The 14,180-nt window shown below is 41.9% G+C and overlaps 1 protein-coding gene across 1 annotated transcript in view; it reads left to right on the top strand.

Annotated features, from left to right (window-relative positions):
* The window catches only part of itpr2 (inositol 1,4,5-trisphosphate receptor, type 2), a gene marked incomplete at its 5' end in the record, with an annotated part of 52,809 nt that overhangs the window by 30,231 nt on the left and 8,398 nt on the right, over window positions 1-14,180 (top strand). Inside the window, 16 exons of the mRNA XM_079223287.1 lie at window positions 3,406-3,526; window positions 3,904-4,091; window positions 4,259-4,439; window positions 5,160-5,413; window positions 5,499-5,699; window positions 5,982-6,092; window positions 6,514-6,609; window positions 6,722-6,841; window positions 8,076-8,204; window positions 8,320-8,512; window positions 8,718-8,843; window positions 10,271-10,446; window positions 10,749-10,913; window positions 11,032-11,302; window positions 13,694-13,809; window positions 13,991-14,156. Coding sequence (XP_079079413.1) covers window positions 3,406-3,526; window positions 3,904-4,091; window positions 4,259-4,439; window positions 5,160-5,413; window positions 5,499-5,699; window positions 5,982-6,092; window positions 6,514-6,609; window positions 6,722-6,841; window positions 8,076-8,204; window positions 8,320-8,512; window positions 8,718-8,843; window positions 10,271-10,446; window positions 10,749-10,913; window positions 11,032-11,302; window positions 13,694-13,809; window positions 13,991-14,156 — 2,614 coding nt within the window. The remainder of the gene's footprint in view (window positions 1-3,405; window positions 3,527-3,903; window positions 4,092-4,258; window positions 4,440-5,159; window positions 5,414-5,498; window positions 5,700-5,981; window positions 6,093-6,513; window positions 6,610-6,721; window positions 6,842-8,075; window positions 8,205-8,319; window positions 8,513-8,717; window positions 8,844-10,270; window positions 10,447-10,748; window positions 10,914-11,031; window positions 11,303-13,693; window positions 13,810-13,990; window positions 14,157-14,180) is intronic.

Raw genomic sequence — 14,180 nt, 5'->3', positions numbered from 1 at the left:
GCCTGCAAAGCCACATTGATATGGATATGTATTATATTACAGACGGCTCCCACTTTAAGCTTTTTATTTTCCCTCCAGTTCCAAGCTGTGGAGGAGCTCACAGACTCCTGAGAGACATATGAAGTCTTTGTTAGATAACATGCAACACATGCTTTTATACTGTGCTTGATCAGATAGTTTCCGTTTAATTTTAAGTATCATGTGCTAATTACAACAACAATAGATGATCGCGCTTCACTTTAACACTCCGGAACAAAGTGTGTTGACTGCATATTCTGCTGGGACCTAAATGTTGCTTCTGGATGATAAAGTTGCTGGGTGTTGCTGGCTGTTGTTCGGCCTTCAAATGGCCTTCGGCGAAACTCTTTTTGTACTCTGTCACAGTGTACTTGATCAGTGTTCCCCACTATTTACAAAAGGCACACACCCAGAGTCCTCTCAGGTGTCTGTTGTGCGAAAAAGTAACACAGAAAAGAAAACTATTACCCCCCCACCCCTGATTGTTTGGGTAACATTCTCCTCTATGTCCTGAGTCTCTGCTATAATCAACCTTGTCTGACCTGAGCGGCTCAAGCCTCCCCCATCCGTTCCTGGCAGTGCCCGTCTTGGTTCACAGCCGGTGCTGCCCTCCGCTGCCTGTGAGAGTTATTAGACCCCCTAAAGAAGCATAGGGCAGGCTTTGTCTTTGTCTTTTTCTCAATGCATCTCTCCGGAGTCAGAGAGATCTGCAGACAGCCGAGCCGTGAGGTGGCCGGGGGAGGGAGGGGCGAAGAGGGGGTTTGAGGATGCCCGAGGTGGGGATCGGCAGCTCATCCCCAGCTTGGACACCAGAGCCGCAGTGTGGCGTGCCGGTGCACATTTTAAAATACCATGACTGTCTGCTCCTCGCTGGGTTTTGTTTGTTCCTCTCCTCCTCTCCCTCACCCCCCACTTCCCCTCCCTCCTCCTCTTACTTCTGTCAGTTCTTCTACCTCTAATTCTAACTCTCTTTCTTTTGCTCTCGTGGCTCTTACATCACCTGACTGGAGTTTTTTCTCGTCAATGCAGCAGCAAGCAGATGAGTCAGGCTGGGCTGACTCCTCTTCCACCATCCTCTCTCTCTCTCTCTGTCTCTCTGTCTCTCTGTCTCTCTGTGTGTGTGTGTGTGTGTGTGTGTGTGTGTGTGTGTGTGTGTGTGTGTGTGTGTGTGTGTGTGTGTGTGTGCGCGCGCGCAACCTAGCCAGCAGACTGCATCGCCCAGAAGGGAGGCGAACAAGAGCAAAAACCTGTCACCCCAACTCTAGTATCAACTTCCCCCGTGGAGTGTTTCTTTCACTGGTGTCTGAGTGTGGTTTAAAACCATCACGTCCTCTGTCAGAAAAAGGAAATGTTAAGTCAAACATGATACATTCTGCAATCAGTCTAAGAGCGTGCATTTGGATGCGCTGACCGACAGAGCGTAGTACTAGAGTTTGTAGTTGCACTGGGATTGTGTCCATGCATTACTGTGTGGGAATTAGAGAGGCTAGCTCAATGAATCCTCACCTTCAACTCGAGAAGTGTGTGTGTGTGTGTGTTTGAGACAGCTCAGCCAGACAGTGCAGGCAGACAAGTGTCTCTGCTGACTGCAGATGAGATGGAGTGTTTACTGACACAGGGAGCATCAGCCGCACGTGCTCCTCCACAATCCTTCACTCCTCAGTGCACTTAGTTTGAGGCTCTTCAGCTGGACTGTAACCGGGCAGCCTTTGGGCGAAGCATGGAGGTGCCTCATTTGACTCATAATGCAGTTTTGTGTGTTGTTGAAAATATACCATCCATAGTGACCAATATCTCTCTCTGATAATTCAGTTTCAGTGTTAAGCAGAGACTTTTACCCTCCTGTGCCACATTATAGATTCACACGGTTTGCAATAGACAAGCAACAACTGTAAACAACAACGGCAGATACACAATTGAGTCACATTAGGCTGAATACCAATTAGCAGTATGTTTCAGCTTGAATGGAGGTGTGAGGATCACAGTAAGGAAACTTGCTAAGGGACAAAGAGGCCAGAAGATCGCTGCCTGAATTGTGCGTCACACGCAAACGCATTCAAGATGGTGTAATGCAATCTAAGAAAAAGGGTTTCAGACTTAATGACACAGGAAAACTGCATGTTACATTTTCAATAAATCATTTAGTGTATAAAATGTCAGAAGACAATAGCCCAAGATGACTTTGAATTTGATTTACAATGAAACATTTTTTTTAGGATAATTTCTTGGATGCTTGTGTTTTGATTATTTTGTCCACCACCTGTATCTTAGGGGAAGGCTGATTGTCCTACTAACATGTTTCAATGGAGACCACAGGTGGCTCCATTTATCCTTTTGCTCCACCCATCCATTGATCTGTTTGTCCAACTATTCATCCATCCTTCCTGTCTGTTGATCAATAATGATGGTATTGCGGCGTCATCAAACAAGGCCATTTGCGTGGTGACGAGCACAATGTATGTCATCCACCTGTCAATCACTCTTGCACTTCGATTACACAACCACCAATCTGGGGAGATTATCTCCATGAATCCTTTAATCTCATTTCTGCTTATCTGTGTCAAATGTCACAAGAGATGCACAAAGATGTTTGTGAGAGAAAAGAATACAGCCCTTAAATAAACGTTTAGCTAGAAGGAAACTGGTTCTGGTTTTATGTAGATAATGCAGATAAAACATCATCACACACAAGCCACAAGCATGTGTGTGTGATATTGTGCATTTTTTCAATTGGTATTCATTTTGTCAGAGTTTCACTGATGTTCTTTGTCCAATCACTGAATGCAATGTTAACACTCACAGATATCTCAGTTGTTGAAGTAGCTCTTTATTGTATATTTTTTGTATGTTTGTTTAAAAAAAAGTCAAACTTTCTCATCGTGGTCCTCTTGATCAAGAAAAGCATTGATATAAGAGTTCAGAAAAGACTATCTATCACAAATTGTAATATACTGTAGGCTAAAAAACGTTCCCATACAGTTTCTCTGTCTTGACTGCCAGAATGTTTCCTAAATGCTTCTTTAGAATCGAGTTATTGGCTAGCTATTGTTGTCATGCTCCTCAATGAGAGGCTTCAATTTCTTCCTCCTGGAAGCCATTGCTCCCATCAAGAAAGAAAAGCATCGTTGGCCGACGGTGATCCTTCCTATTAGGTGAAAGATGAAATCTGCTCAGCGCTCTTGTTTTAGTGATTGAGTGGATTTCATGCCAGTGAATACACCATAAATGTTCTGTTGGATGGGACATTCGCTAACATGTCCATCATTTCGAGAACGAAAATGCAATTTTTAAAAAAAAAATGTGACCAAAATGTGAATTCTCTAGTTTGAGGCTGGTACCTTCTCAGACTGTGATATGGTTTTAACATCATGATTTTTCTCTCCACAGGGAAACGAGTTAAGAAAGATCCTCCTCACACGCTACTATGGAAATCAAAAGCTTCTCTCCAAGTCAGAGCTCGGGAGTGGAAATGGCTCATCTGGCAGCTTTGTCAAGTCGTCATCCGGAGGTAGTGAAACCCCAAATAAACCCAGTAGACACTGCATAACTGCTCACTGCGGAGGAAACAACTGCAGCTAACATGACAGCTTCTTAGGAGAGGTGCTGCTTGACAATTGCTGGCAGGCTTTGAATCTGGCTAAAAGTGATTCCTAAAGAACCATATAGATGAAAAAATAACTCTCTCTCTCTCTCTCTCTCTCTCTCTCTCTCTCTCTCTCTCTCTCTCTCTCTCTCTCCCTCTCTCTCTTTGTCTATAGATGGATAGAATAACATACATGTACAAATAGCCGTGGAATATAGATTAGAATAAAAAGAGTATCAATGTGTGCAGTAATATCTGTTTGGAGCACAGTTATGTTAAATGTTTATATTTAATCTCTGCAGGAGGTTCTCCCATTCTGGACTCTGACAAGCCAGGCAGTAGTGTGGTGGAGATCCAGTGTCTCTTGGACAGCGTTGGGGCATCAGAGCTGGTGATTGATCTCATCGTCAACACCAAGAATGATCGGGTGTTTGAGGAGAGCATCCTGTTGGGCATCGCCCTTCTCCAGGGCGGAAACACACAGATACAGGTGAGTAACACAGACACTCCATCATTTAGTATATATATATATATATATATATATATTTCTTCTCTTGAATTATTTACGTCCACATTAATCATCGAAAACCCAGAACACACACACTCACAAATTCCGATTTGAGATTCCTGTTAATTGCTACTCTGCCTCCCACCCAGAACTCCTTCTATAACCAACTGTACAAGCAGAAGAAGTCCGAAAGGTTCTTCAAAGTTTTTTACGACCGCATGCGTTTGGCCCAGCAAGAGATCCGAGCCACCGTGTCCGTCAACATGTTTGAGCTCAGCTGCAGAAAAAGGGATGATGACACTGACGTCAGTAACATCAGGTTGAAGAAAGGTAGAGTCTAGTATTGATGCATTTTATCCTTTGGAATTATAACTAACACACCACGACTCCTTGGCTTTACTCTCGAGTGTGGCCAAAACTTATTTTGTCGCCTCCGCTGTCTGGAAAATGCAACAAACCGCTGTGTCAAATTGAGGCTGAAAGTACAGTTTATATAAAGTGAACCACCTGGATAATAATGCTGGATGTACCTGGTAAATACACATTTAACCGTCACGTCTCGAGTACAACCAAGTACAACAGTTTAAGCATTCCTATAGAAACTGGCCTGGACTGGACTGAGTTAAAAGGCTCAAATATACATTTTAAAACCATAATGCTTTTACAGGTTTCAACAATAGTGGTGGATGAATACAGAATGATTTGTGTTGCTCTGCTGACTGACTGTTGTTGCCAGTTCCTGCAGTCACATGTCAGGGGCCATGTGACGGCCCACATCACAAGCCTATCGAAAGGCCATTGTATCAATGTTGGGTACTTTCATGCTACAGAACCCCAGTCAATAGTCGCCCACTTCTTTTTTAGTATGTCTAGAACGTCAAAGAAGTCTGACATTGATCATTTTCTGAAATGGTAACCTTTTGCATGTTGATTGTTTTTGTCTATCAGTTTACAAAGACACGTCTTCTTTCAAATGTGTCTGTCTTGTGGAATAATTAAACACAGAGTCAAGTCTTTTATATCTCTTTATGCCGACATGCTTCGCTCTAGGGAACGAATCGGGGCTTCATATGAGGGAGGACATGCGAGGGCAGCTGAAGGAGGCCTCCTCAGTCACTTCAAAGGCCTTCTGCGCCTTCAGAAAGGAGCTGGATCCCGACCTCGAAGGCCTCGGCCAGAACAGTGAGATACTTGGGGCAGAAGAAGTTTTAGAAGTAACTCAGATGAGTCAAGCCATCACCATCATGAAACCAATCCTACGCTACCTTCAGCTGCTCTGTGAGAACCACAATACAGACCTGCAGGTACTGGCCCTCTTTATTGAGAAAGAACCTTGAGGTCCGAGCGCTCTCTTAAATTGACTGCTGATCGACTGTTTTTCTGCTCCAGAACTTTCTGCGCAACCAAGCCAACAAGACAAACTACAATCTGGTGTGTGAGACTCTTCAATTCTTGGACTGTATTTGTGGAAGCACCACTGGAGGCCTCGGGCTACTGGGCCTTTACATTAATGAAAGTAATGTGGACTTGGTTCGCCAAACCCTGGAAACTATCACAGAGTACTCTCAAGGACCCTGCCATGAAAACCAGGTAGGTGGAGGATTGTTTAGTTTGTCGTTGCCGATTATTAGTTTAGTTACATTTTTTACAAACAATATGTTGGCTGGTATTCCCAAATACGATATCGTGCCCGTTGTGTTTTACTATTGATCGAACGCTATTCTTTTCGTGTGTGTGTGTGTGTGTGTGTGTGTGTGTGTGTGTGTGTGTGTGTGTGTGTGTGTGTGTGTGTGTGTCAAACAGGCACATCTTCTTCTGATGTATTTTGTTTTTATTTAATGTACATTCACTATACTTCTCTTATTTTTCCAGAGCTGTATAGCCAAGCATGAGTCAAATGGCATTGACATAATCATAGCACTGATTGTCAACTCCATCAATCCCCTGGGGAAGCATCGGCTGGACCTCGTGCTGGTGCTCAAGGTGAGCAGCAGGTGCCTCCAAGAGCCCTGAGAGGCGGCTCGCTATGACGCACTGGCATTGAAAGCCATTACTGTAGCAATACTTATGGTTTGCTTTTATAGTAGTAATTACCTTAGAGTGCAAGAGAACGGGAACAAGATAATCAGAGGTAGTTTGACCAAATCCTCAGTGTTTAAAAGACCAATATGGCAAAACCGGACTGTTATTCTTTAGAAAAAGTTAAATGTGACGGCTATGCTGTTTGTTGGCTTCAAATTGTATCTAGCTGTTAGACTGCTGAACATTGCAATCTTACAACATTCAAATGGTTTAATTCTGCTAAAATTTGCATCCATCATGTCATTAATTCCTGAATGACTTGCCTCTGTAGGTTGTAGTTGATCAAAATGTAAAGGCTCATTGGTAAAGCTTTGTGTTGCAGAACAATGCCTCCAAACTCCTATTGGCCATCATGGAGAGTCGCCATGACAGCGAGAACGCAGAGAAGATTCTCTACAAGATGAGACCTACCGAACTGGTGAGTGTGTGTGTGGCAGCATGTAAACACACAAGCATACATAGCTAGTATGTAAAACTGGTTGACCAGTAACTTTAAGTAGCAGTAACCTTTCCTAACTTGCATGCATCAGGTGGATGTATTGAAGGAAGCCTACGCCCAGGGTCTAGAGAGCGGGGAGGACGAGGAAAGTGTTGGAGACCAGATCAAACCCAGAGACGTCGGACACAACATTTACATCCTGGCCCACCAGGCAAGGAAAATGCCAATGGCATGACTGCATTTCCTCTCTCTTTGTCTGTCTTCCTCAGGACTCCTATTTGAGTGTATCCTCGGCACTAAATGATGGAAACTGCTCTTCTATGAATGAAATGCTCTGCCAGTTTCTAAAATTAGCTTAAAGGATGTGACGGATGTGCAGACAGGTAGACTGTAGGTGTTCACTGAAGCAGGCAGTCGTCACTGTATTACTAAACAAATGTGCTTTTCCTCGTCGAGGGTAGCGGCAGTAAAGAAATGAGACGGGTGCGTTTTGCCTTTTGAGAAAGTCGTTTGATCTTGTGTCTGCCTTTCTCTACAGTTTATGTCAGCCGGCGAGAGCAGACCAGGTCCAGCTGGTTTTCACTTCGGCCTCTTTAGAGCCAAGTGTCAAACCGGGTGTTTTTGTCCAATCGGCAAACTAGTTTTTATCATGACAAGGAGTTTTTTTTGACTGTTGACATTGTTTATATATATATTTTTTTTACTTCCCAAATTGAACACACACACACACACACACACACACACACACACACACACACACACACACACACACACACACACACACACACACACACACACACACACACACTTAGAATTGAGCTTATCAAGCATCTTTTTTGAAGATAGTATCTGGTATTTGCAGCTGCCATTCATTGTAATCGGTGTGTGAGATTTTTTTTTTTTACTGGCAACCATGTGATTTACACAAAGCATGACAAAAACTCTGTTTCTGTTATCCTCTTTTGGAAATTATTTATAAATAAAAGTGGTGGTATGCCAGTGTCACACCTTTTTGCTGCTGCTCCCAAGTAGCCAAGAAAATCGATTATTCCAGGTTTAAGCAACCAAAATACTGTACCAACAATACATATGTACATATAACTGAGAGGAAGGGCAATAAGGATAAGTAACATAATTGTCTTCAAGTAAAGTCTTGTTTTTATAGTGTAATGTACTCTATTTACCTTGACCCGATATCTGCAAATATATACTGTTAGTTTATCCTGTCAGGGAGCATAATAATTCCTCCGTTATTTGGCTTTTTGCTCTTCTGTTTTCCCATCGCCATTCCAAGTTGCAACCTCTTGTTTTTACTCTATTGCGTTGTATGATGTGTACACATTTAAAGCCTTACGTCACAATCTTGTTGATAATGGTGTTGACGCAGATCTTGTCTTGAGTGTGGCATGCACATAAAACAGTCACATTTTGTTTTTGGATCCTAGCTGGCCCGGCACAATAAGATCCTGCAGCAGAGCCTGAGGCCGGGGTTGGGCCCGTGTTTAGGGGTGGACCCCGACAATGAGAAGGATAACGCACTCCATTACTATGCCAATCACACAGCTCAGATAGAGGTAAACTTCATCATCGCTTCCTCAATTTATCGTCTGAATCTCTACAACTTAATCACATCACATTTTTCCTATATAAACCCGTAATGAGGATTTGCTGGATATCTTTTTTTGCCAGATTGTGCGTGACGACCGCACCATGGAGCAGATAGTGTTTCCGGTCCCTAACATCTGCGAGTACCTCACGGAAGAGTCCATGGTGCGTGTGTTCACCACCACCGAGAGAGACGACCAGGGCAGCAAGGTTAACGACTTCTTCCAGCAGTTTGACAACCTCTACAACGAGATGAGTTGGCAGAAGAAGATCCGCAGTAAGTCTTTACATTCTGAATACAGCGCTTGCAAAATAATGATGGTGGCAGCAGACGTGGGCTGCAGGATGGTAAATCATGATGATCACCCTGAGTGTCTGGTTATTGTTATTTCCAGAATAAATTGAAAGGCCTGCCGCATCTTCATTTGTTTGTGTGCTGAGTTTGTGTCCCCATGCTTATGCTTCCTGTTCTGTTTGTGCAGAAAACAAGACTCTGTTCTGGTTCTCACGACACATCTCTGTTTGGGGGAGCATCTCCTTCTACCTAGCCTGTCTGCTCAATATCGCTGTGGCTGTATTCTACCCCTTTGGCGATGATGGTGATGAGGGTAAGAATTTCTTATTTATTCTTTTTATTTATTTATGTTTTAAAGAGTTCAAAAAGCTGCTTAGGGTGCTGGTAGCTCACTGCCTTATTGGGACATACATTGTTATTATTTTGGTAACTCTGCTTCCCCAACTATGACAAGTCAAGTTAAGCCTGATGATGAACACATAAAAGAATGATCCCAGTCACTTCCACACAGTGAGGCATATTGATTAAACACTGATCGGATGAACCGATGCCCAAAGCAAAGGTATTGATATCGGCATCGGGACTGAAAAACTCAGCTCGGAGCATCTCGAGGATCATACTTGTCAGGATAGGGTTTTCTTGAACAAAATGTGCGTCATTGAACACTCCCTCACGTTCTAGTTGCACCTGGGGCCTGCACTACAAAGCAGGATGTGGGGTTAGCGGGTAACGTCAGGGTTAACTGGGTTTTCAATTCCCCAACGGAGGTTTACTTTTGCTCCTAACACAGGAGATATGAGATCAACTTGTATAGAAGCACCACCCACTGACCAATCAGAGCTCAGTACGTAGATCATTTATTCATATTACAAAAATACAAAGAAAAGTCAACACAGTTTAAACGGTCACATGCAAATAAGACTGATGGGAAATAATCGTTGACTCTCTCATCTAGAGCACAATATATCTGACTGTGTTAAGGATGTAATATCATGGTGTGTGTGACAATATTCAAGCCTTATTTCAACTGCAACCCTGACCAAAAAAATAATTATAGATCCTATATTCACTAATGTTTGTCAGCTCCTAGAGCTGTGTGTTGCAGTGTGACATGTCGTAGTCGTGTTTTACAATCACAGATTGGATGCAGTGTTACTTTTATGTATGCTGTAGGTGATTATAAGTTATGGAAGGAAATCTTCTTACTGCTTAGAATAATGTTTATATACATTTTGTATTTGCGCCCAAGTCCATTTCTCACTGCTTGAGTGCAGCTGAATGAATAAGAAAGCATCCAAGCAACACATTAACTTAACAGAATACAACGCATGTAGTTATAGTCAGACATATTGTGCTCAAGATGGAGCAGTGATATAATATTGTATTGTTCTGTTGTTCTTCATAGTGTGATCAGATGTTGTTTATTTCCGCTTTACTGGTGAAACACTCAAAGTGTTTTACTGGAAGCCTCTTTAATCAATAAATCATCAGTACACTGCAGTTTCCTATAGAATGGTGAGCGTCAGTTGTGGGATTTACAGTGCAGGCTGAAGAAGCTGGTTTGAGTGAAGTTGAGGCCAACAGACCAATGTTTGTCATTACAAAGTGTTGCCTTTGATTGTATTGTGCTAAGTGACGCTTTTAGCTCAGGTGAATAATTCATTAGAGGAATGCCACAACGCCTCAGAGCACTGACCTTGTGCACTGGTACCTTGATTTAAGCTTTATTCTTCTATCCAGGCACCTTGTCGCCCTTCTGGAATATCTCGCTGTGGGTGGCGTTGGGGGTGTTCACCGCACTACTTCCTGTCTTACCCAAGCCGTTGGGCATCTTGTTCTTCCTGGTCTCCCTCATTCTACGTGCCATCTACACTATGGGCCTCGCTCCTGCCCTGTTGTTGCTGGGTGCTGTCAATGTAAGTAATGGAAGATTTGAGCCTGTGTTATTGGGGGACATCTTGCCTCTTCACACATCGTTATAGTTATATTGATTCTGCCTGTGTATATATAATAATATTCTTAACTTTTTTTTATTTATTACTGTTTATTATTTGTATTATTTCCAAATTTAAAATGTTTTTTTTACTATGCCCCCTTTTTTGTCCCCTATAACCTTGCAAATGTCCCCACTGCAGGACTAATCAAGCATTATCTTATCTTATCAGAGCTATTGGCTATTTATTTTTTTATCCCTGAACCTTGTTTTCTTCTCTTTCAGCTGTTCAACAAGTTGGTCTTTCTTGTAAGCTTTGTGGGCAACCAGGGGACATTCACTCGAGGCTACAAAGCAGTTGTTATGGACATGCTCTTCATCTACCATTTGGGCTATGCCATCATCTGCGTCCTGGGCCTCTTTGTGCACGAGTTCTTCTACAGCTTTTTGGTAAGAAATCTCTCACACACTTAATTTCCATGACAGTTCGACTGGTTGATTAGTTTAGAGATAAACATTCTGATTGTTCAATTGCTGACTACTCACTGATGTTTTTCTCCCTCCACAGTTGTTTGACCTAGTGATCCGAGAGGAGACGTTGCTCAATGTGATAAAGAGCGTGACGAGAAATGGCCGCTCGATTATTCTGACTGCTGTTCTGGCCATCTTCCTCGTTTACTTCTTCTCTATCATTGGCTTCCTCTTCCTCAAGGACGACTTCCGAATGGAGGTGGACCGCCTTCCTGCAGCAGGTCAGAACTTCTTAACCTGTTTAAACACTTTCTTTCTTTTTTACTGCGCCATGCAAAGTGAAGGGACTAGACCCTGCATCTCGAACAGTTTCTACAATGTAAAGTAGACACAAGTAGACTCCTGTCTTGGCAAAATAAATGATGATTATTCACAAGGCGTAGTGCTCTAAGACGCTGCATGTATAATTGCAATTTCCCTAGTTTGAGCTTCTGTTGCATGTCATCTCCCATTTCCCTCCTTGTTTACTGTCAGGCATATACTGCATTAATTGTTCCTAAGATATGTTTTTTAAATAATTAATTATAATAATTTGCCTTAAAACATGTCCTAAACCTGACATATTTTACAGTGCGCTTATAAACATCTATGTGTTGTTCTTTTTCTGCTTTAAACTTATCAATAACTCAAAGATAGTACATCATAGAAGATAATGAATTTCAAACCTTGAACTAAATATCCGATAAGTCAGTTGGCGGCTCCACGTGCAGTATATCAGAAACTTTAACATTGTTGACACTAACCTCTGAACTATCTGGACAATAATCAAAAGTATTATTTGTTATCAATAACAACTGTATAAACACATATATATATATATGTGTGTATATATATATATATATATGTATGTATATATATATATATATGTATGTATGTATGTATATATATATATATATATATATATATGTATGTATGTATGTATGTATGTATGTGTATATATATATATATATATATATATATATATATATATATATATATATATATGTATGTATGTATGTATGTGTATATATATATATATATATATATATATGTATGTATGTATGTATGTATGTATGTATGTATGTATGTATGTATGTATGTATATATACACACACACACACACACACACACACACACACACACACACACACACAATCTCCACATAAAAATGTTAGGACATATATAGTATACTGTGTATACATAGAGGCACATGCTTTGAAACACTGGATAGTGTAGGTGTGCTAATGAGCTCCGGCACAGTGCACCGAGACTCAGGAAGACAACCTGCTAGCACATGTGCACCTGTTGCATAACCTGGTGGCCGCGCCATCCTGTGTTTTGCTGAATAGAGCGCAGCAGACACAGCGGAGCAGTGGTGGGTTATGTAACCAGCTGGGTTCACGCCTGTCTGTCTGTTTGCTGAGGCACAACCGGAGCTCCATCAGAGCTGAGGAGCGTCCACACTTGTGCTGCCTCGGGGCTGTGGCCCCTGTGCCCCGCCTCAGCCTCCCTGTCCCCTCCACTCGTCCTCTTCTTCTTCTTCTTCTTCCTCTGCTGCTGGTCTCCTAGCCCTGCCCTCTGTTCTCTGTCCTGTTAGGGACAAAGGCCTTTTGGAGACACTCTGGCCCAGGTGAACAGTTATTCTTCTGCCCGTCTGCCTGAGCCTATCACACTCAAGCGCAGCTTCTCTGACGCTCTGGCTTTACCGATGTGCAAATGATTTGTTCAGGTTCTTTCAGCAGCACTTCACCGCCCACCCAGCAGCTGCTGCCTCAGTTTACATAACGTCTGACTAAATCTTTCTTGCTGATTTTACCGGTGCTGATGAGAATTAGCGGGAAGGAGTTTTAATGTCAGAACACAATTTAATCGTCTTCTTTGTAAATTATCGTACTGTTATCATTAATCAATCTCAAATAATTTCCCTTTTTTCTTTTTTTTTTCTTCAAAAGGAAAAGGGGATTTATTGAGTAACAAAGGAGTTGCTGACTCATGTATAAAAGATAGCTGTCCTGTTTCAACACCTAAAAATGTTCCTGGTAAGTTTTATTTAAATTAATTAATTAATTTTCTATTATTAACTTGCTTCGTGGACAAGTTTTACAATTTAGTGGTTAGACCGAGGTGTATCTGTTACCTTTCTGTCAGTAGTCAGTTCCTGAAAGGTTACGCACACATAAACACACACTGAGAGACACACGCACACACATACACAGGCGTGCGCACAAAGAAACTTGATGAGGCAGAGGGGGTGACTCACACTCCTCTTTGTGTCCGTGCATCTCCCTCGATCACCTGCACCATAGGGGCACACAACGTGATCTCATCCACATCCTTCCCCTCCATCTATTTTCAGTATATGTACATTACAGTTGAGATATGAATCATTTTTTTTCTGTTTCATTCTCTCATTTGAGGAGGCGAATTTAAAGTATCCATTTGATCTTTAGTCACAGCATAATCAGCTGTTCCTATGACAAGTGGTTACATTTGTGTTGTATGATTTGACTTGATTTAGTCAGATGTTCTGATTATGAGTTGTATATACATTTAGTTGATCCTTTAAAATCTTCAAATGAGGAGAACAAAGGTACTATATAAAAAAGTGTTGTATATATTATAACACAAATGTAGATACTAATTTAAATTGAAGCCAATTCTGCAAATGTATCCTTTGTCTACTGTTTTATGCATTTCCCATTATGTGTGTCTGGTTATAGACGATGGGACAGAGCGGGTGTGTGACACTCTGCTCATGTGTATAATCACGGTTTTGAACCAGGGACTACGCAATGGAGGAGGTGTGGGAGACATTCTCCGGAGACCCTCCAAAGAGGTTTGGCGGGGTTGTGTTCACTTATTGCTGAGTTTCTTTTTACTTAATGTCTGTTTGTAATAACTTGAAGTATAAATACATTTAATTTGAGCTGCTTTAGGATCTGTTTTAACAATTATAGGGATGGTAAAAGTTAAATTATGCATTTTCTCCATATTTTTACTATAACTGAACCATCCAGGAGCCTCTGTTTGCGGCCCGAGTGGTTTACGACCTTCTGTTCTTCTTCATCGTTATCATCATCGTTCTTAACCTCATCTTTGGTGTTATCATCGACACCTTCGCTGACTTGAGAAGTGAGAAACAAAGGAAGGAGGAGATCCTGAAAACCACCTGTTTCATCTGTGGTGTGTACGGCTATATGGTTGACC

Source organism: Taurulus bubalis, assembly GCF_910589615.1.
Source record: "Taurulus bubalis genome assembly, chromosome: 9".
Classification (NCBI taxonomy): domain Eukaryota; kingdom Metazoa; phylum Chordata; class Actinopteri; order Perciformes; family Cottidae; genus Taurulus; species Taurulus bubalis.
This window is presented reverse-complemented; position numbering and strand designations above follow the sequence as displayed.